The 24,198-nt window shown below is 40.3% G+C and overlaps 1 protein-coding gene across 1 annotated transcript; it reads right to left on the bottom strand.

Annotated features, from left to right (window-relative positions):
* Positions 1–18,205: 18,205 nt before the first annotated feature.
* Positions 18,206–23,940, bottom strand: LOC114552246 (zona pellucida-like domain-containing protein 1). The gene is made up of 10 exons (XM_028572907.1): positions 23,802–23,940; positions 22,402–22,679; positions 22,108–22,289; positions 21,663–21,735; positions 20,857–20,954; positions 20,479–20,559; positions 20,095–20,266; positions 19,909–20,014; positions 18,800–18,829; positions 18,206–18,601 (listed from the first exon to the last, which is right to left on the bottom strand). Exons 1-10 carry the CDS (start codon positions 23,938–23,940, stop codon positions 18,429–18,431), a joined length of 1,332 nt encoding a protein of 443 aa, XP_028428708.1. The 3' UTR covers positions 18,206–18,428.
* Positions 23,941–24,198: the final 258 nt, after the last annotated feature.

Here is a 24,198-nt window from a genome sequence, read left to right as displayed (position 1 = left end):
GATAGGTGGATTATGCAGACTTCACCCTCCATAACGTCAAAAGTCTATGAAGGATTGGAAAGAAACATTAAGTGCTACAATCAATAGCTGGATTCAGTACAGCAGAGTCCTACATGCATACATTATGCACCTCCACCAGCATGTGAATGTCACCCTGTCCAACTCATGATGCCATTTAGCCTGTGCTGACCTCCATTCATCAACATTATGGGCCACTGCTAGCTTAGCCACTTAATAAAATAAAAGATGCCGCCATCAAAATGGCTGCCACCCCTATCACAAACGAAGACGGCCACAGCGGTTCCCAGGCCAACAGACGTGCCCTTGCCATCAGACTGGCCACCAGACAGCGCTGTGCACAAATGAGAGTGACACCACCATGGGATGCTATATTCCAGCAGACAACAGAATACATTATGACTGGCTGCAGATAAGAAGTGCTTTTCATTTCTGAAGGAATGTAATTAGTAAAAACTTTGTGAAAGGCGGTTCTCATGGCAGTCGTGTTAATTAATATTAACTTACCCTCTTTGGATTGAATGGCTGCAAGGAAGACAGGAAAAGTCAGTATTTTATTCTGAGGGATTTATGATATTTGCCAATATATGGGAAAACTAAATTCAACTACAGAGGGAGAGAGAACGAAAGCAGGAGAGACAAGCCAGATAATTGTGATGTGCCAAAAACACTTTTTACAGTTTTTACAGAGACTGGATAAAAAATAAAAAAAAAACGGATTGAAGACGGGAATTAGACTATTTATTTCTATTTGCAAGTTTTTTCATAGACACAACTTCTTATAGAATTATTTTCTATTTTAGCCGTTTTTATAAAGGCGTACTTCCTCACCTATAAGGAAAGTTTCAGACAATGATGCTTATTCCCTTTCTTGTCAGGGGTTAGATCAAAAGACATGCTAAATGTGAAGCTACAGCCAGCAGCCAGTTAGCTTAAAGGGCTCTATCCAAAGTAAAAAAAAAAAAAAAAATCCACTCATCAGCACCTCTAATACACACTACCTGTCATATTATACAGTACAGGCCAAAAGTTTGGACACACCTTCTCATTCAATGCGTTTCCTTTTTATTTTCATGACTATTTACATTGTAGATTCTCACTGAAGGCATCGAAACTATGAATGAACACATATGGAATTATGTACTTAACAAAAAAGTGTGTAATAACTGAAAACATGTCTTATATATTAGATTCTTCAAAGTAGCCACCCTTTGCTTTTTTATTAATAATGGAACAAATTCCACTAATTAACCCTGACAAAGCACACCTGTGAAGTGAAAATCATTTCAGGTGACTACCTCATGAAGCTCATTGAGAGAACACCAAGGGTTTGCAGAGTTATCAAAAAAAGCAAAGGGTGGCTACTTTGAAGAATCTAAAATATAAGACACGTTTTCAGTTATTTCACACTTTTTTGTTAAGTACATAATTCCAAATGTGTTCATTCATAGTTCTGATGCCTTCAGTGAGAATCTACGATGCAAATAGTCATGAAAATAGAGGAAACGCATTGAATGAGAAGGTGTGTCCAAACTTTTGGCCTGTACTGTATCTTGATTGTTTAATCCGTAAAAATAAATAATAAAAAATAAAAATGAGCAGTTACTGCTGAGCAATCTCAGGATAACAACAGAACACCAGGAAGTCGGCCAGGAATTAGTTTTAAACTTAGTTTATTTGCTTCTAGAGGTGCTGGTTATTGGATTTTGTTAGCTTTGATCAGAGCTAGTTGTTTTCCCTTGTTGTCCCCTGTCTTCATGCTAAGCTAACTGGCTGCAGGCTGTCATTTCATGTATGGCTTACACACATTATGGTGTTATCTATCTCCTAACTCTCAGCAAGAAAGCAAATAAGCGTATTTCCACGCAATTGACTTGCACATCACAAGCACCTAAGTGGTGTCTCAGCTATATTTGGCTTGTTCTGCACGGTGGTGTTTACTTGACAATGTCTGATGAAGATTTCTGTTAGATCTACTCGTTGCTACTATTACAGCGTGCTGATATTTTGTCTGACTCATTTAACTATACTTATTTGCACAAAAGGAAAGACACGTAGGTTCTCTGTATTGGCATTTATAGCCACAGTGAGCACAGACGGCTCAGTGATGCTCTCCTGGTCCATCGGGGTCTCCACACTCCTCTGCCTGTTGCATTGCTGTGGCTCAAACCGGTTGAAGAGACATGAGCTGACGATCTGGCTGGAATTGGATATTTCTGCTTGGAATGCATGCTGTGTCTTTCCACTTTGAAGGTGCTGCAGGTGCTGCGCTCGCAGAGTCGAGTGACGCGGTGCCGATGGTAGGTGGAGGTCTCACTCTGCTGCTCGATGAAGCGGAACGCAGGGAAGTAGAAGCGGGCCTTTTGGCTCTCCCCGTTTTCCAGCATGGTGGTGAGCTGATGTATGGAGCACCTTTCAATAAAAGGCGAACCTCACAAGAGCCCCATTTGAACATCACACGGATAGGGGCAGTGCATAAATGATAGAAAGGCAGGAAGATGAAATCAAGACTAAGGCTCCCTTTGGATTGCACATATTCCAAGGAAGAGACCTAGATATGTGTACAAGTTCAAATTTCAACCGCTGGACTGAGAGACAGAACCCAAGCCTTGAAGGACTGTAAGAAATTCACAGGTTACAAAAAGTAGGAAGCTCTTACTTTTTGTTCACAGAATATAGAGGGTTTTGTGACTTACGAGACAAACAGATTAAAGATGGAGGAGTTGGAGGGCTGAGGATTCACCGAGGCGTAGCACCGGTCCAGAAGAACAAAGTACCTGTAGAGAAAGAATGAGGTCCGCAGCACAGAGTCAGAGACTCCAGGTCACAGGTGGAATCCTCAATTTTACAATCTTACGTGGCAGGCACGTGGCTGCATGGAGACTAGGAGAACGATGGAAATCATCTAAAAAATCTAGACATTCACTCAGGTTTCTTCGCATGGGGCCATCTACTGACAGCCAGGCTTTGTATTTATAGACCTGCTTATTGTGAAACTTCAAAGATAAAAGTAAAACCTTCTTACTTTTACTTTTCACAAACCAAAAATGAAAAGCTGCCAACCAAATTTCTTGCAACTAAAGACAACTTTTAAATTGAAGTTGGTTAAGAGTAGATCTCAGATGACTGCAGTACAAAAGTGAGCACACTCCTATTGAGACTTGTTATGGAGTGAATGTACGAAATATTTTTGGTAATAGCTAAAGCAGTTTGTACAATTCGGAATAGGGTAGTTTTAGCAACAAGCATAAAGCTGCCGTTGCTTTTGTTTACAATCCCTTTGTCATGGTTGTAGTTTTCAGTTGTAGTTTCTCCTTTTTTATTGTGTTCATTCATTCCTTGTTTCCTTGTTGTGTACCGTCTCATGTGTTCCTGTAGTCTCTGTCTTTTACCCTGTTCCATCCGTTTGTATGTTTCACGCTTCGGTTTCCTGTTTTATTTTGTAGTTTCTCCTGTGTCATGTCTTGTTTCACTTCCTGCCTTGTGTTTTCTCGGCCTCTGTGATTGTCTGCCCTGCCTTGATGTGTTCAACCTGTTCATCAGCCCTCATGTCACCGGTCTCTCGTTACTACCCTTGTAACTTTGTGTATTTAGTCTCTATGCTTTCTTTGTCTCTTGTCGGTTCATCGTCTTCACTCCGTGTCATTCCCTGCGTTGCTCCTTTCTTGTGGTTTTGCCTTTTCTAGTCTTTAGTTTTCTAAGTGTTTTTTTGGATTTTGGATTATTTTGCCTGCCTGCCACAGGACACCTTCTGTTGTAATCCTTTTTTGTTTGTTTAATAAATCTTTCAACTCTGCCCGCTGCCTCCTCGTCGACTCGACTTTGCATTTTGGGTCCAAGCCTGCTATGCCCCAGACCTGACACACTTTCTTCATTCTCTATTGTTTGCACTTGTAAATGTGTTACTTAACTCTCCTTATGACTCCTTTAATGTACTCATCTACTAGCAGCAGAATTTCTTTCCTGCTCCAGTTTCCTTTTTGTTTTGCCAGTTTCTTATTTCATCTGTATATTGTTGTTCCTTTGATATCTTAATTAATAGAGGTGTTTTTAACGAAAGTCTAACTCTGAAAAGTCACTAGTTGTCAGATAAATGTAGGTGAGTTCAAAGTAAAGTATCTCCCTCCTGAAAAGTAGTGGAGTAAAAGTGCTAAGAAGCATAAAGCAAGCAAGCAAGCACCTAGAAAAATAAAAGTTGTTCTTAAGTACAGCACTTGAGTAAATGTTATTTGTCCTACACCTTTACGTAAGTGTAATAAATATGGGTCCAGTTCTGAACCAGCCAAAGAAAAAGCTGCGGGTGTCATGTAATGTTACATAATGGTTCTTACTGTGATGTCAGGTTGGATGCAGCCACCTGCACATGGATGTTTTTTAGCAATTTGACACCCACAGGTAAACTCAATTTACATCAGTGGCAGACAGAAATGAGGGCATGTAGTCTGTAGGAAAGGTGTAAGGTGACACCTGGTACAAGGCCATGCTGAGGGTGCTGATGAAGCTCCCATTTTTATCCTTCAAAGCAGTGGAGGAGGATGACCTACGAGGAAGAGAAGAATCAGATCACACATGGCACGCAAGTGAAATGTTAGAAGAGTTAACGTATTTCTTAACCCACATATGCTAGTACATATAAGTGTACACTTACACATCCACCTGGGTGTTGTTGATGAGATACTCCACTGGATAAGCACATGAGTAGAAATACTTGAGCTCTGAGTGTTGTAGGTGATCGTCCCGATGGTGGGGTCGAAGGCTCGCACCACCCCGCTGACGTTGACTCTTTGGATGTTGGAGAAGTCTGAGAATATTTCCGTCCCTGGCACGCTTGTGGTCTGAGGAATTATTTAATGGACGCATGATTATTTAAGAAATGCTGAAAAATAAATGTTAGCCAACGTCTCTGGCACAGCGGGCCGCAGTGATGAAATCACACCCAGAAAGTGGAACAGTGTTCTCATTCTCCTCTGAAAATGAGAGTTGTGAGATTGCATGTGTCTGTGTTATATTAAGTCAAAAGCAGAGTGAAAAAAATTTTTGGACCCTTTTTTCCCCACTTCTTCTTGGCTGACTAGAAACACTCAGATACCCTTTCAACTTCTTAAATCCACTCAAACTCTCCCCGAGCTAAAGGTAAACAAGTCCAACGATCCCCATCGGCCATGACTTCCAATCAGGACACTTCAATGATGCAATACTTACCAAGAAGTTACTCCCACAGGCGTTTCCCTCTTTGATGGAGAAGCTGAATCTGACCACAGGAGCTGCCACCGAGGTGTCCAGTGTCCCCCCCACAGTCCACATTGTCCCAGATGACCGGGCAGATTTGAATGGCCAGGTCGATGGCAGATGTGCCACACACCACAGCGATATTAGTGTATGCTGATGGTGATGAGATGGCTTTGTTATTGAAAGATTTGCATCATTCATTTTAATAGAATCATGCTCATCCAAACTACTGCTCAACATGCACATTCAGATTAGAATTGTGTTGTGAAATATACTGTGCCTGTGTGAAGTAGCATAGACAAGCCTGCAATTATTATATTAAAAATACATTTAAAATTACACAAGTGAAATAAATAGTTGAACCAAAGAACAAGGAGAACATAAGTTACAGGTTTTTTTTTTCGATTGCTTAAGCACTATTTTTAAAACAGGGACCAGATTTTCAGAGCACTACACACAATTAGCACAAACACACACAATCAGCAGAACACCTCAGACCCTTTGCAAAATGAAACACTCTTGCAAAAACTATACATAAATTCATAAAAAACATATTTTGTTACCATATGAAACACACACGTTCCATATGACTTAATTCTGTTAGAACCAGTTACACACTGCTGTTGCAAACCGAAAACACTTTTAGCCATTCTACTTCTCAGTGATTAGAGAACTGTAAATGAAGTACACAGAGAAAGTGCCAATATACAATAAGTCCACCAAACACTACACAAGACCAATGCTGCAGACTGAGGAAAATATATAATGTATTTCTCTCCATAGACCCAAATCAGTCGACATGGAGAATCAACAACAAAACATGTCCCAGTTTTCATGCTACTATACAGTAGTGTGCATAACACTGTTGGCTCAGCAAACAACAGACAAACATGAAATACCGTATCCAGTACAGGTTACAACTACAGTAATAAAAAACAACACACAAAAAAAGATCTACATAAAACTGAAAATACAGTACAGAAAATACCAGACTTACCAGCTGCATTTGTATAGTGCTTACACCTGATTGGTGTGTCTACAATTACAGTTTTTTCCAACTGCTTACACACGTTTTTAAAACCACGTCTCCTTTTTTCAAAACTCTACACATAATTCCTAAAACTGCACACACAAAATGCAAAATGCCTCACATCTCCTTTAAAATGAAACACTGCATTCAAAATACCATAAACACTTCTCAAAATGAAGCATTTGCATCAAATGGCAAACACTTTTTTCATAATAGTACACTTTTGGATATACCATGTACACACTGTTGTTCTAAATCTAAAGCTCTTTTGACTTTCATAGGCTTATATCTACATTTACAATGTTCTAGAGAGAAAGTCATCTGCTGAGAGTGGTTGAAAAGTGCACTTTAAAAAACAATCTAATGTTACAGTAAAACAGAAAATATTTATTGGGCACAACGTTTGTAAGAGTAGCTCAGTGTTGTATACAGTAGCATGAAACAAGAAAATACAAGTACAAACATACGTAAACCAAAGATATCATTTTTAGAATAAAGAATATGTGTGTGTGTGTGTGTGTGTGTGTGTGTGTGTGTGTGAGTGTTTGTGCATGCTTGTGTATCGGGGCGGGGGTGTGTGTGGGGGGGGCAGAATTGTATGCACTTTGTGCAAAACAAAGTCTGATTGATTTGTAATGCTGAAAGAGTCATTAGATAGTTGTATGCAGTATGGACGCCACTATAAAGCCACTCACGATGGGCTTCTCTCCCTGATCTCATCAGAGATGGCTCTCCTTCTTACTCTTCTTCCCTCCTCCTCCTCGTCCTCCTCGTTGTTGTCCCCTGTCTCTCCCTCCTCCTCCCCTTGCTCTCTGTCTATTGTTGGCATCCATTGTTCAAAACAGGTAATCTGACCTTTGACCTCTGTATAGGCTTATACTAAAGCAGTGATTGGTTAGTGTTCAGTTATGACATAATGTGTTTGCAAATGAGAGAAGTGTGTGTGTGCCCTGGTAAATAAGTGTAGCATTTTGATTGGTTGTGTTTAGAAATGGATAGCAAGTCACTTCCTGTTAGATTTTTGTGTCTTAGGTAGAAAATTGTGTTTAATATTTTGAAAAAAGTGTTTTATGCAATTGAAAGCTGAGTGAAAGGTTGAGAAATAGCTTCTGGTTTTGGAGATTTGCTGTGTAGTTTTGCACTTTGAGTGAGAGGTTTCAAAAATCCTGTGACATGAAAAGATTTTGTGTGTAAGCAGTTGGAAAAAACTGTAAGCAATCATGTGTTTGCGCACCTGATGGCTGTGTTTCACAGATTGGCTCATAGGTGTGGTCATTTGACAGTCAGTGCTTTGGAATTGCAAGGAAGTGACATCATGATATACTTCTGTGTCTAATGAATATACGTGTGTTTAGTGTTTTGCAAACCCCTGTGTGTATTCTTTTGCCAAAAGTGTGAGGCTGACATTGTGCTCATAGTGGTGCACATCTGGGCCAATGTTTTGCTCATGGAGTGTAAGGTTTTGATAATTGTGGAATACTTTTGATTTCAGTGTGTAAGCAATCGGCAAAAACTCTACTAAAATCATAAATATTGAACTCGTTATGGCTGTTTCAACAACTACGTTTCTTCTGTACACATTTACCAGTGCATTTAAAGTGTGCTAGCCTTATTAAATATATCTGGAGAAAACTAAAATCAATATGGCCTGCCTAAAGGTCTACGTCTGAAATAAAATCAATGCAATCCAAAACAAATGAGTGAGATTGAAGCTCACGCTCATCTTACCTGGTCGTCTGGCATATACGCTTGGCAGTCAGATACAATGAGGGGTGAACGGATGGGTGAATGGATGAGGATGAGGAAGCTGAATAAAGCCATCTCACTGCTCTGCCCTCTGTGAACAAGCTGAGGCAAACACACAGATGTCAAACACAGAAAATCCTCATAAATCCAGCACAATGCAGAAGAAGTCTCGAGTGGCCTTTTATTTTTTTTTTATTTATTTTTTTAACAACAACAAAGGTCCACATTTAGATGCTGAATCTGTAGCTGTCAACTAAGAAAACTTTGTTTGCCTTTTAGCCTGGATCTTTTTATCTGGTTTAGGACAAGAGAGCAGTGGGCTCTTTTTTATATGGTAAACATGACCGTCGTGGGGTCACAACACTGTTTTAGGATTGGATGGTAACAGGTTCAATGTCACTATGGTGGGACTGCCTCAGTTCGCGTAAACAATTCACTTTTTGTGGCTGAGGTCCTCTCCTGGAGGCAAATGATGAGACCCAACACTGCCCCCTTCAAAGTTACATGCTTAAACAATGTCCATAAGGCTCTGTGACTTTGTGTGTGAAACGCAGCTTACTTTACCTGCCAATATGAAACTTAACCAAGTAAGAGTATGTATGGTTTGTGTTCACCTGGGGCCTCACACACATAATAGAGGAAAGAGGAGCTGTTGTCTTCTGATGTGTTTGGTGGTTTAGTGTGACCTGTGTGACCGTTAACGTGACAAATTGGCACAAAAGACCTTTTATATGATAGCTTTTGATTCCCATAATTTTCTTGACATGTTAGTATCAACAAACATGTTAGTTAGATTGACAATATGACTCACTTTTATCATGTTTAAGGCTCATGAATTTCTTATTTTTGGAGTGCAAATAGTACGAAGATTTACATTAGAATATTTGTGTTTGAAGAGTCGATATTAACACATATTTAGAGCATAATTTGAAATGAAGTGAATGTTGAGGTTTAACCACAGACTGTAAATATTAATGGACAATGCATCCGGTTCGGCAAAGTGCTGCAAATGTGGAAGTGCCTTAAACCTGCATTCTATCTGAATTCCAGCAGGGGGCGACACGGGCAGTTGCAAAAGGAGGTCGGTTTCTATGACACAGGGACCCACTTCTCACTCAATTTATTACCTCAGTAAACATTTTCATAATGAGTTTAAGCTCTCAATCGCTACTTTTAAGTCTTCTGCAACACAGAATGATGTTCATTTTTTGAATTATGGTCTCTGTTGATTTTAAAATCGGCGTTAAGCCGGGGGTGTTTTAGGGCGTGGCTATGATGTGATTGCTAGTGAAAGTGTGTAATGTAACGTGGCTCCTCCCTCACTCCTCACTCTCGTCTAGGGATGCACCGATCCGACTTTTTCAGTCCCGATACCGATACCGATGCCATGGATTTGTGTATCTGTCGATACCCGATACCGATCCGATACCGTTGCTGAATTAATAATAAACTGTATACCTTCCACCTTATACCTTCCTTCCACCATATGGAAGAGAGAAAAGGCACCAGACCTTCCTAACTAAACATTACTTTCCTAACTAAGACAAAATAACATAGATGTAATGTATTGAATTCTTATTTATTTGTTATTTAAAAAACAACTGTGCATTCAAATCGAAAATAGAATGTAATCAAACTTCTTAAAATAAATATAAATAAATAATAATGGGCCACCTTTATATAGGTTTATAATGGCTTATTATACTGTCAGAAGTACATAGAATATCTCAAAAACATGTTAATGTCATCATGTTTACTAAAAGTTTTTATTACTAAAGGGTTTGGCTCCACGACATTATACAATAACTTTACATGAAGGGGAATCCATGAAATTGTATTGTGCTGCAAAGTAGTAAAATAAACTCAAATCGAATGAATACACATACAAACAACTTTAACATTGTTTCCCTTTCAAAACAAAATAGTTGTAAGCTAGTTGTAGAACCACTACCTTGGCCACAGGTAAGTTAGGTTGTTGTGTTGTTGTAGTGGGCGAGTGAACGGAGCTCCGCTCTCAGCCTCCTTCGCTGTTTGAATAATGTTAGCAGGTTGGAGGACGTATTTCAGCGAGGCGAGACATCTTTAATCCAGTGTTTTAATCATTGCTCTGAACCCGTCTTTCTCAATGGTCTGTAGCGGGAACGGAGGTGGATTGCGTTCATAGGCTACGTTCAGGCTACGTTCAGACTACGTTCAGACTGCAGACTACTCAAATCTAGCCCAGATCTGATTTTTTCAGATCAGATTCAGGCCACTTCCACATGTGGTCCTGAATCCGACCCAGATCTGATTTTTTTCAATGCGACCGCAGCGTGAATAGCCAAGGCGGATTTGATGTGACTTTTACCTCAAAACCCCTCGCTGCGCCCACTCTCCCCGCGTCGAGGGGCGGGGCCCCCTGCTTCCAGTGCGGCTGTTAACTGGGGCGGGCTGTCCTCATTGTTACCCAACCGCGCGTCGCATCGCCAGGGCGGGGATCGGCTCACGTAAAAAGGTGATGTCGGCAACCCCTCCCCCCCCGACCCGCCTGTAAACACGGACCAAGGAGTTTAACGCGCTCGCAGGTCAGGGTCGCCCCGTGGTCGCCCCGTGGTGCAATGAAAGTGAAAGCCGGCGTGCGCCGGCTGAGGTGGGATCCCGGTCCCTCGGGGTCGGGCGCACCACCGGCGTGAAGTTGCAGCCATAACCCCGCAAATTTGTCTCTCTTTCTCTTCAGTCTTCTCCTCCTCAGCACCTGCGCATTGATGTTATGGCTGCCATTACACAAACATTTGAATACAAAATAAAAAAATAAAAGCGAAAATGCTGACTTCCTCCATAACCTCCCTAACTTTAGTGCAACAGCGTGCTGCGTCTGATGTCATCGTTATTGTTCTTTTGCACATGCAGGTCATTTCAAAACCGCAAACAGTTCACACTGGAATCTGATATAGGCCACATTTTAAAAGGTAATGTGAACAGCCAAACAAAAAATCGGATCTGAGCAAAAAATCTGAATCAGGCATTAAGACTTGCGGTGTGAACGTAGCCATAATGTTGCTCCGCTGCGTGCTTGAAGTGACATGTCTAACGTACGCACAGTAACGTTAGCACGGCCGAGTAACGTTAGAGCGACGGTCAACAACAGTGTCTCTATTATGTCCGAATTGTTAGAAACAAAAAACTTGGGAACAACAGACGGCTCCTCTCTTGAGCACACGTTGTTCTGGTGTATCTCCGGTCTTTCTTCATCCTCTAGCTAACTTTCTTCTCGGTTTTTGAATGTGCAGTACCGACCGGAGCCTCTCCCAGTTTAACAGACTGTTATGCTACTAGCAGCTGTAATGTTACCCAGCATGCCATTCGGCGGTGTAGCTACATTTGTAAATGTAAAATTATTAGTGTTAGAAACTGTTTGTCTCAAATTGTTATATGCTATGGTGTTTTATCCTTTTAAAGAGAGTTAGTTGTGGGTTATTAATTATTGTGTTATGAAGTTACTACCATGAGTGAAAAGGCTACGCAGTTAACAGGGGTCCCGGAGCTGCAACAGAGTCAAAAAAAAAAAGAAAACTGAATCGGCCCGTGGATCTGTTAATTTTTCCAATCCACCGATCCAGCTATTTTGTCAATATCGGGGCCGATACGTGCACCCCTACTCTCGTCTAAAATCCTCACATCCGCAACCAGGATGACTGCGCCCGTAACAGCAAACTCAACGACCACAAACCAATGGGTGACGTCACACATGCGCTGTCCATTCATATTAACAGTCTATGGGTTTAACTGAAAGAAAATGACTGCACAGTTGGAAACCTTATCTTGTCAGGTGAGCCACCTGGGAAGGGAAAGCTCTGATCAGGAGTCAAGTTGAAGGATGGGAGTCTCTGTCAACCTTTAGTACACAACCCCACTGTCAAATACTGAATCTGTTATTATTGTCATGAGTGTGCACTTACAGTTTTTTAGTTTTTAGTTATTAGTCCATGGGCCAGACCAGATATTGGTACCATCTGGGTGGGCAAAACCATACCTATACTAAATTGTTTATGGGGTTAATATAAGTTAATTATAATATGATAACCTTTCCACAGGCCCAGCTTTTTATACTTTTTTTTTTTTTTTTTAGAATTAGTCATTTTCCTACTTTTATGTATTAGAATTATTTTTTAAAAATACACAAAACGTCCAGTACCGTAATAACAGTGATCTAATATTAATCCCAAGCAAATATATTGTACATATTAATAGGCATAATAAAGTCGATATCTTTGAATTGAACATTGTTTTGATATGTAAAAAATATAAAAGAAAAGAAAAATAACACATGTATTGTCGACTCTACACTGTCTACTATTGGAAAGTCATAAAATGTACGGACGATTTGTTCTTAATTTTTGTATAATATATTTGAATTAGTTTTGTCATCAGGTTCATGTGGAATGTATTAGGTTTCAGCTTTGTAACACAAGAAAAGAAGAAACGTTGAATTTCAGGAAAATATTAACACATATGCCCAGAAACCCCATTATATTCCAAAATCTGTGTTTATATTGGTCACAACCTTCATTGCTATTCGGTCTCAGGTGTAATGGAGGGCAGAAAGTATAACAGAGCCGTCCAGCTGCACAAGATAGTCTACGAAGCACTTGCGCCTTGCCTGTAGAGGCTTCCTACCACGGCTAGAGGTCAAACACCCGACACAGCTCCCTCAGCTGGAGGAAGCCCTGGAGAGCATTGCCAGCTTCAGCGACGATATCAGGCAGGAGGCATTCACCAAGCTTCTTGATAATGCAGCATGTGCCCGCACCATGCAACTGTTCCAGGTCTACCTCGAATCTCTGCGAAACCAGCAAAACCTTTCATCCTTCTTGATGTCCTACATTGACATAACAGAGATCATGCTTGGATTGATTCACGCTTCCAGAGAAGGCAACTGGATGCTGCATCTTGCATGCATCCGAGAAATGATTCCCTGGTGCTTCGCTTATGACAAGCTCAACTACGCCCGCTTCCTGCCCTGCTACTATGCCATGATGAAGCAACTGCCTGTTGACCACCCAGATGTCCATGAGCACTTCTCATGAGGAGGCTTCTCTGTCCAGATTGGCTGCAGAAACCCCTTCGGGCGTATACCAGTCGACCAGACCAGTGAGGAGACCGCTACCAGAAGACAGCATAGATCAATAATGCTGAGAAGGTTAAGAGAGGCACAGACACAGGAATTCAGTTCAGGCCACAAGATCCAGCAGTGGAGGAGACTGCTCTTCAGTGCTACCAACAAGACAAGCCCTACTTGGTTGAAGAATGGAAAGAGCCCAAACACAGAGAGAAGCTCCAAGACAAGACTCTGTACCTCACATGGGGCGAAGACTGCTTCAAGCTAGATAAAGAGCACTGGGATAAGGCAACAGAGCTGAAATCATCACAGGAGGAAGCGGATATGTGCATGCTTTTGCATGCTCTTCATGCAGCAGAGTCAGGCTACAAAGCGGTGATCATCCCAGCTGACGACACAGATGTTCTGGTTCTGGGTGTGGCCTTCAGCAGAGATATCCCATGCCCACTGTTCCAGAAGAGCGGCACCCAGAACAGAATGAGGTACACTGACATATCCAAATTGCGCCAGTCTCTCGGCGGCAGTTCCGCAGATGCCCTGCTCAGCATGCATGCCTTCACTGGCTGCGACACTGTCAGTGCATTTGCAGCACGTGGCGAAGTGGGTGCCCTGAAACAGATGAAATCACAGGAAGATTGCAGAGAAGCCTTCCTGGAGCTCGGCCGGCCACGGGCTGTGTCTGATGAGCTGTTCGAGAAGCTGCAGGCAACCACCTGTAAGATGTATGTGCCATCAACCAGCACTGCAGAGGTCAACGCTCTTCGCTATCAACTATTCTGTGTCAGGCGAGGAGAGGTTGAATCCAGCCAGCTTCCTCCATGCAAAGTTTGCCTCCTCATGCACGCCATCCGAGCCAACTACCAGGTTGCTATCTGGAGGCGGTCTCTGCAAACCATGCCGGCTGTGCCGAGTCCCGAGGAGCATGGGTGGAACACAGATGAAGACGGGCAGCTGACAATCCAGTGGATGCGAGGCACCCCAGCACCTGATGCCGTCCTGCAGCTGTTATCCTGCAAGTGCACAAGGTCATGCAAGCTACTTGATTGCACGTGCCTCGCCAACAGCCTGAGGTTCACCAACCTGTGCAAGCTGCAAACCTGTACTAATCAACCTTGTGAGGAGGAGCCCGCTCCACAGCTGTCAGAGTCTGATACCGAAGATGATGATCACTAGTACTTTATTGAAATTTTGTGATGATTTTGTAATGATCGTTGTTTTCACCATACATTAAACATTGTGGTTTTTCTAATCTTTGACTGGCTCATCAATCATCGTCTCAATGCTTTTTCATGATATTGTGGTATTGTGGTTTGACATGCTAGTACTCCCAAATTTAGCCATGTTTTTTGGAATTATTGCCTTTATCTCATTATTTCACTAATTTAGAACCTACTTTATTCATGATGAATGAACCACTTGATAAATTATCAACTGGATGAACCAGATTATTTCCATGGAAGGTACTTTTACTATTTCTTTCACTGACAGGGGTCAGTCACTTCAAACAGTCATAACCACTACTAAGCTGCCAGTTGGCAAGGGTTATCATGTCAAAACATTATCTAGGGGTGCATAGGATGTAAAAAAATCGCAACTAGAATTTGCCCACCCAGATGGTATCAATACATGAAATTTTGGGTCTTGGCCCAAGGACTATATTGCTTACACACTTTTTGCAGAATTTGGCTCATTATGTCAGAACTCTACACACAAGCCAATCAGACATGGCACTTGGAGATTAACAACTTACATCTATGACAAAATGAAACACTACAATCAAAACGTAACACTCCTTTCTAAAAATGAAATTCTTGCAACAAAACCATACACACAAGCACCATCTGAATTACTCTTTCATATCACCAGCAACACACTGATGGGCTTTATATAAAACACTGCAGTCTTTATGTTTCTATTTTTATTGTCATTTTCTCAGACTCTTCTGTAAAACTCAAAAGTAGAATTTTTGCAGTAATCAAACAAGTTTTTTTTTACAAAAAACAAACATTACTACAGAAATAAAGAAAAATAGAATCACAAATCATCAAATTTAGCAAAAAAACAAAAGTAAAATTCTTTAAAATTACTGGATAAATTGCTATTGGGAGAAAAAAAAAACATAGACTTTTTGGCTGCGTTGATCCAAGCTGACTTGTGTTTGATGCACAGCCCTTTGGCTCAGTTCCCTGTGGCCGCTTTGTCAAAGAGAGTTTGAGTGGCTATATAAAAGAGTCGTTGGTATAGAACAGGAGGCGATTTCTTGCTCTCTGGTGTGTAGCTTCTGTTTCTACATAAAGGTGTGTGTGTGTGTGTGTGTGTGTGTGTGTGTGTGTGTGTGTGTGTGTGTGTGTGTGTGGGGGGGCTGGGGGAGGCCTTGTCAACATCACAGGAAATGTCTCTTCCACGTCCTATTTGTAGTGCTAAGGCTTAGACCGATTGGTGTTCTGTTTTCTCTGCAAGTGTTTCCAGGTCTGTATGTAAGTTCCTACAATTGCCAGATGAGTTTTGCATTTTCAACAGCATTTTCGAGTGTTTTCCCAATGACAACAGGAGATTTCGTTTTTGAACAAAGTGTCTAATGTAAGAAAAAGTGTGTAGTGTTTTGCAATAAGTGTGTTAAAGAATTGCAAACAAAGTGCAAAGTTGACAATGTGTTTAAGCTATGGTTACACTGTGTTTAAGGTATGCCACAAGAAGTTTAAGTTTTGAGGCTTTGTTCTAAGCATTTGTTTTTAGTGTGTAAGCAATGGGCAAAAACTGTAAACATGCCACACACACACACACACACACACACACACACACACACACACACACACACACACACACACACACACACACACACACACACACACACACACACACACACACACACACACACACACACACACACACACACACACACACACACACACACACACACACACCCTCATATATTTTCCTCAGGTCTTTAAAGAATAAGTTTTCTTTGCTTGTGACTTGCCTGAACTTGGCTTCAGCATTCAAAGCCAAATCCCAGCCTCATTTCCATTTCGGGAGGAGGGTAGAATCAATTATCCCTGATAGTAAACTGAGAGGAGGGATGATAGCATTTATTCCTCTCATTTCAGTTATCTGTGGTCTTTGTGGACGCTGAATACATCACAAAATGACTGTTGAAATGAGGGATTAGAGCGATAAAGAGCAGTGAATGCAGCAGAGCCGTGCGAGGTCACACAAGCAGCCGCAGAGTCAGACACGTGAGACGCAGCTGCTACCAAACGGACATTTATACATAGGTCATCAGAAAAGAAAATCAATATGGCAGAAATTGAAAGATTAATTCTGGCCTTCATAAAATGAGCTCAGGCAGTGTTTGGTATTTTGTTCACTTTCCTGGACATTGGACACCAACGAGGCCATGACATTTGGAAAGCTTTCACAGATATGTGTCAATATCAAAGAGAAATAAGAAAACTTTACTGATTGTGGATAAATCATAATGGAAATGGCATGAAACCTATTTAAAGAATTATGTATTACCCATGATACAAATGTGTTTCATTAGGCAGCCAGACATATAGGATGTTCTGTTTACAGATATTAAAAAGACTGGCCAAAGCCATGCTGTGCATACAAGTCTAAATATAAAATTGTACGTATTACAGTTTTTCTTGATTGCTAAGACACATTTCTTAAAACAAAACCAAATTCTCAAACTATATTCACAAAACACCTGACTTTGCTGGCAAAATCAAACCATGCTCTCAGATCATACACACTGCCAGTCAATATCTAAACACTACAGAGCATTCATTAGACATTACCTCAAAAATTCAAGAACAGTGTCCAGGGCATGTAGTTACAGAAAAAAAAAATGTTTACTGCAATTCATGTAGTAAACACATTTTGCAATGAAAACCAAAAGTATATCACAACTTGTACAGTGAAGATATTGTACACTGCAAGTAGTGCAGGTAATAACAACAATATTGATCGTCTGTATATGAGGCACTTGTAGAACAATGCAGTCGTCCAACTGCAAAAAGTCAAAGAAAGAAAACGAAATGAAAAGCACATGGCAGTACGCTAAAAGATTTTTTGAAACCGCAAAATCAAAGTCATTGAAAGATTTATTCTGCCTCAGCATCATGTCTTTGCACTTTGAACCGGCTTATATTCTCTACAATCGGTTTGATCTCTTCAGTAGAACCAACAATTTTGAGTTGTCGTGTGTAAACCATGACAACAGTGTTGTAGTTGTGTTTAACTTTGTTTGCCTGTGTTAACCATTTTACAACACAAGTGCATCACGGTGTGAAATGTGTTTCAGCGAGTGAGAATGTGTTTAGAGTTTTTCCAAAAGAGTGATTGATTCAACAAATGGGTTTTGGCCACTGAGCATTTGGTTCAGAGAATGGGGTTTAGTGTTTAGTTCAGAAAAACTGTAAGCGTTACATACTTTCTGTCATTTATCTCCAAAACATCAACTTTTGTGATCTATAAGCTTTGTGAATATGACTTTTTTTTTTATTGGGTTTTTAAATGTTTTTTTCTAGGAAATCATGAAAACCTTGGCAAGAGAGTGAATAAGCGTGTATTTCCTAAAAGTTTGAAATTTTCAATTATAAAGTACCCAAGTTTATTTTAAAGCTAGCAAAAAGCCCATATTCTACAACCCAAAACATTTTTTTTAAACTCAATAATGAAACAGAAAGCTTTAAACTGGTATCCGCACGCTCTTACTGGGTGAGCTAGAGGCTTCCCCATTTTTGTTGTTTTTAATATTGAAATGCTATTAATTATAACTGCAAAACAAAAACAAACACACAAATAAAATGTGACAATGGTTTATATATTTGGTTTCCCGCTAATCTTCCTTTTGAATTAACCCACGTCATAAAATTTGTTTAAAAAAAGAAGAAAATCTGTCAAAATGAATAATTTTCAACACAACTGTTGTTTAGGAAGCTTATATGAAGAACTGGAGACAACGCCTGTTTCAGCGAGGTGTTGGCTAAAAAAAAGAAAGGGAATATTTCTGATGCAATCTTTTATTACAAGTTCTAAAGGTTAACGTTTTCCCATTTGCATCGGAGTGTAAAAGCATCTGTAAACACTGGGATTGACCAAACAATAGATGACAATGAATAACAAGAATGCTGAGGTACTGAAGGCAATAAATACACAACACCTACAACAATAAAATATACACATTTAATAATGTGTGTACAAAGGAAAGCACACATGCACATGTATACGGTATCAGTCTGTGTACCCCATTCTGCACATATTGTCGGTTCCACGATGTCATTATATACTGATGTTCATTCATTTAAAGGTGGGGTTCCAAACACCTGAGGCTGTGGTTATTGGGAGGCGGGACTTCTGCAGGAGGCGGAGTGACAGCAGGAAGAAGCCCGCACCGACCCCTCCCAGGATGACCACGCCTGAGATCAGAGCACTGGTCACCGGGTTCATAGGCGGGGAGGGGTCACCAGATGCTTGAGGTGAAAAAAAGCAGAAACTTGAAACAGAAAATTCTTTGACGATGGCTTAACATCAACTGGGTTTGATTCTTTTACTTTCAGAAAGAGAAGTGGACATTTTTGCCTTAAATCATCAATTTCCATTACAGGACTTAGTCACCTGTGATATTTTAAACCTTTTTCTGTTTTGTAACATTGCAGAAGGGTGCTTACCAAGTTGGGAGTTGTTGACAGGAGTTTCATCTGAAAAATGATTTTAAAAAGTGTTCATTAGACTTATTTTTTAAAAGACATTTAAATCTCCAATGGCTCTGTGGATATATTAATCTATTTATCTAAATTTAAAAAAAATAGTTCAACATTTTGAGAACTATGTTTCTTTTCTTTCTTGCTGAGAGCTAGATAACAAGATTTATACCACTCTCATTTCTCCGTTAATTATGAATGCATGATCCCTGATGTCAGTTCTAGATTAGAGGCTGAAGTAGCCTACAAGAACCTAAACGAGAGACTTCTGTAATGTCAATACAATAAAAATGGACCTAAATAACAAAGTTTGTTCACCACTGGCTACAAGCTAGCAATCAAACACAACAAAGGCTGTCACTTGAATGGCGTTTTGAGCTAACGTTAGCAATCAAACAATCAGTTCACTGTTGTCTACAAGTTAGCAATCAAACACAACAAAAGGCTGTCACTTGAATGGTGTTTTTTAGCTAACGTTAGTGCGCCGAAGCACGGAAGGGAGGGAGAGGAGACGGGATGAGGAGGAGGGAGGGGGGAGACAGCCTTGTTTTGTGTGAAAATACTTTGAAAGTCAACAAGAAGTGCCGTCGCCCAACATCGCTAAGAGCACCTTAACTTACAAGGAAATTTACGTTAAAACGTAAGTTAAAATTAGTCAATGATGACTTTTAGATTCATATGGGACACAAACAGAGGTCTCCTGGGTGAAAGTCTGGGTATGCCACTCTCATGTCTTTCTGTTAAATAAAAAGCTACCACCACCAGCCATTTAGCTTAGCTTAGCATAAATACTTGAAATACGGGGCTAGCATGGCTCTGTTAAATGTAACAAAATCCACTTTCCAGCTCCTCTAAAGCTTAACAATAACCACAATATGACATTTTTATTCTTCGTTTGTATTTGTATGGATTAAACCAAGAAAATTAGTGAGTCTTCATGATAGGATAACCTAACTGGCTACTGGTGGTAGCTTCATATTTAACAGTGGGTGGTATCAATCTTTTTATCTCTTGACAATGCAAAAAAATATTTCCCAAAATGTCAAACTGTTCCTTTAAGAGTTTAGTGCTCATACCACTCCTGGTGATTATTGGTCCAGCGGTGATGACGGCGTTCCCAGACGCTGCTGGTGGGGGACCAACGCTCTCCTCTTCACCCCGCCTGCGCCGTCGCCCGCAAATCTACCAATCACATCATCAGATTATATAGTCCACATTGAGGTCAAGAGACACACACTGAGATTCATGATTTTTACACTCACAGGCATGAGCATGATGCAGTCGTCTGCCCGGCAAAGCTTGGTGACGCAGTGCAGAAACACAGTTGACATCTTCTGGTGTCTGTGTTTGACAAAACGGAAAACCTCAAAGGAGAAACGTCCCATCTGACTCTTCCCATTCTCGAAAACTGTCGTCTGTGGGTCTTTGTAGCAGCTGTGTCAAAAGAGAACAACACACAGATACATGCGCACACTGAAAATGACAGATTTTTCGTCCACTGTAGATTTAAGCTTAAGCACTCATTGAGAAGAGAAAAAAAGTAGCATTCATTTGGGTTAAGCCCTTCGGAGAGCCTGAATAGGTAATGACTCCCTTTTGTGGTTTATCAAGCCATCATCTTGAGGAGAGGGAAAAAGCGAGATTACCCAAAGAAAAGGTCATAGCGGAGTTCATCATTAGGATTCCCTGAGGGGGTTGTGTAACAGTAGTCCATCAAGATGTTCCACCTGCAGAGGGACAAAACTGTCAAATAGCATGTACGATAGAGATCTAACTACACATGGGAAAGCATAGATCATGGCTTTCTCTGCTGCAGACTGGCGCCTTCATGTAGAATAATAACATAATGGCATAATGACCATAAAGGCCTAAATCTGTAAAAACGATGGCGAGAAGGATGCTGTGATTTATGGAAATATCAACTTTGCTTTACTGAAATTGTTGCAATGGAAAAAAATTTCAAACATCTGAAAATCAGGAGAAAATTTATATTCAATGGTGAATAATCGGATGTTATCTGGTACCGTTTGTCTAAGTTTGTGGCTTTCACAGCTGCAAATACTCTGGTTTTCAGAGCCAGTCCAGCCATTGGAATAGAGAGAGGTTGATTGTATGTTGAGTCCTGTTCAGGAAAAAAAATCAATGTGAAGAGAAAATTAAAAAAAGTTTTTTTCTACTCGTCACATGAAATGGGAAAATTGAAATTAACAGGTGGACACAATGAGGCTGGCGATATTCTCTATTTTTGCTAATATTAATAAATCAAAAAGACCAAGAGCAACAGTTTGTAAATCCATCTCTCAACACTTTCTAACTTTGCCAGCCTGTTTGTGGCTCTCAGCTCTGTTTTGTTCCTACTGAAAACATCATAAATATACACTTTCAATTTAAGGATTTTTTATTAATTCCCTAAAACACCAGGGCACTGTCGTTTTTTTACATTTCTCTTAACAGGAGTAAATTGTGTATCTGTTAGGAACTATTACAGATTTGGTGCCCTAGTGAGCATTTGCAGCATGTAAGTGGAATTGAGTCACAACAAACCACAGTGCCCATGCTGATTGTAATAAAGGAATACTCAATTCATTGTTGGTTTTGGTCTTTTCATGGCATTTGTAAAATTATTAAATATCACCAAACATATGGTGTAGTTTCAGTATGCCTCCTAACTGTAAAAATAGTAAACAGATTCATTATAAGAAAACACTAACGTGATTCAAAGATTACTGACATTAAAAAACATATCCCCCCCTAATTCAAAGCTTCAAAGTACATGCATTTGCAACAGATGTTATTTTACATAAGAAGTTGAACACAGCTGTGTACTCACATTGTACAGGATCATATTCAATGTGCTCACAAATGTGCCGTTGCTGTCCTTGACAGATACAGCAGCCGAGGAGCTGTAAATAGATTTAACACATTTATTGAAGTGCTATCATTCCTCTTTTGTGGGTATTCAATCATTGCTTTTAAAAGCACAGGTTTTGATGTAGTGTAACAATGAGGCTATAATACATTCATTTATTTACGTGACTGAACATTTAGAGGAATGTATGCATGTGAATTAGCATCTAAGTCATTAAGAAAATATGCATATTCTAAAATAAATGGCTCTCAGAATACCATTGGACACAAACCCACTCAGGCAGTTTAGGAGAACAATCAACAAATCTGAATTAATTCCTAACTAAATGAACACGTCTTAACATTAAATATAGTGAGTAACTCCTTGAGGTTAAGCTATCTTTTGGACGCTAAGGGCAGCAACTTACGATGCCAGCTGCGAGTTATTGACCAGGTACTCCAGCGGGTAGCTGCAGCTGAATTTATACAACAAACCGGGAAGGTAGCTGATTATAGCTGGCGGATCAGGGGTGTCGATATAGCCTGAGACATTCCCAATTTGTACCAGGGACATGTTCCCATATGCATTGGCCCCGTAGGCTGTGCTGACCTGCAGAGAGAAACATCTCAGCAATATCGCTTTGCTTTCTCCCAAGTCAATAAACAACATGATGAAGTTGCTTATTGATTACACCATGTGCTTGTGTTTGTGTATTCTTTACCACCAGGCTGTTACCGCAGGCCTCCAGAGTGCTGAGACTGATGCTGAACAGCACCGCTGTGGGAAAGGTGTTGTTGTTGATGAAGCCACGGCACTGTGCATCACTGTGGCGACCGTTCAGGGCCAAGTCTGCGTCAGTGTAGCCGGAGAAGAGCACGGGGCAGAAGTTGATCTTCAAGGTGATGGTCTGAACGCCGCAGTACACACTGATGTCCCGCTCTCCTGGAGGAACAGAGACGAGGGGAAAAACAGAGAGTAGAGTTAGCAATACCTTTTTAACTTAAAAAAAGCTGACCAGTGCTTTACAATCATGGGGTCTGTTTCACAAGAGCAATTTGTATACACTGCTTCCCAATCATTTATATTCAAATTGCAATCTATGAGCTCATGCATGGGCCACAACTACACGGTTGTTTTTCCTGTCCCTGATTAGATGCTGGGGCCGAAACCCAGCAGGTAACCACCTATAACTTAAGATACAGTGGGCTGAGAAAAATTTGAACTTTCAAAGACAACTAACAGAGCTCAAATCACCCAAATTACAGAAGCATCCATAACAAATAGTTTTCAAAATAATGTGATCTTTTATTTTTAGGATCATACTGGGTGATATAGTTACTTTTAGGTTTGTTCTTCTTGATTACGTGTTATTTTATTTTGTCTATTCTCTATATCAGATTGGCGGGATTATAGATAACAAAAAATAAAGTCTCTAAAAAATTTTAAATGATTGGATTTTTTACTTTTTTTTTTACATTTCATCTGTTCAGGTAGCTGTTCAATTCTTTCTACTGTATGAAACTTTGTAGGACATGATCTCAGTGTCCTCAATAGTAAAACAATTTTACTTTATCAGTGAATAATGAACTCATTCAGCCCAGCTTCTGATAACACTTTGTTTGAATTGCCCAATTTAGCATTTATAATTGTATATACACAATTAATAAATGGTTTAAACACATATAATGTAGTCTTAAGCAGATATAAGAACATTATTTTCTATTAATTAATTTATTTGTCAAAATTATAATTCCTCCTTTAAAACTCCTCCTATGGGGCATCCACAAAGCACTTAATGATGCATGAAAACATAATATATCACCGTTGTACTCATATATAATATATTATCTCAATAAGTTTCAAATGTATTCACTTTTAAAACATTGATTTGTACATATTACACACTGAAAGCCCTGCTCATGTGTGTAACCCTATCATATGTTATTCTGCATTCAATAACTATTCATACACCAGTTACAAATACACTTCATAGGAGGAGGTATAATTGTTGAGAAATACATTTACGAAATGTCCTTATATTTGCTCACGCAATACATTACCGTGTGTTATAAGGTGCTATGAACGTATTGCCTATTGCATATTATGTGAAAGTTCTCTCACCAGGAAACCTGCTGTGGTAGCTGGCGTCACAGTTGTATCCATTAAACTGGGTGGGGACCGAAGCGGCGTTGCTCATCAGCAGGAAGACAAAGCACATTCGTGTCATTTCAGCACCTGAGAGAGGTTTGCCCACTGTCATCTTCAGAAGGTCAACATTGCATTAACCACATTCCTCAGGTACCTGTTAAAAAACAGCATTTATCTCAAAACTAGATGTTCCAAAAACAAAGCCCCCAAAGCCTTGCCTGTTCCCTCGGCTGCTGCACGCTCTGCCCTCTATCACAGTAGTACAACCTTCTTTCCCCAGGTCCCCTAATCCCTCTTATCCTGCTCCCTCTGTCCCCTTTTTACCTCAGGCACTCATGTTGGCCCAAAACCTCTATTACCCAACCCCCTT

Source organism: Perca flavescens, chromosome 3, assembly GCF_004354835.1.
Source record: "Perca flavescens isolate YP-PL-M2 chromosome 3, PFLA_1.0, whole genome shotgun sequence".
NCBI classification, from domain to species: domain Eukaryota; kingdom Metazoa; phylum Chordata; class Actinopteri; order Perciformes; family Percidae; genus Perca; species Perca flavescens.
Note: the sequence above shows the minus strand (reverse complement) of the source record. Positions and strands in the feature narration are given on the sequence as shown.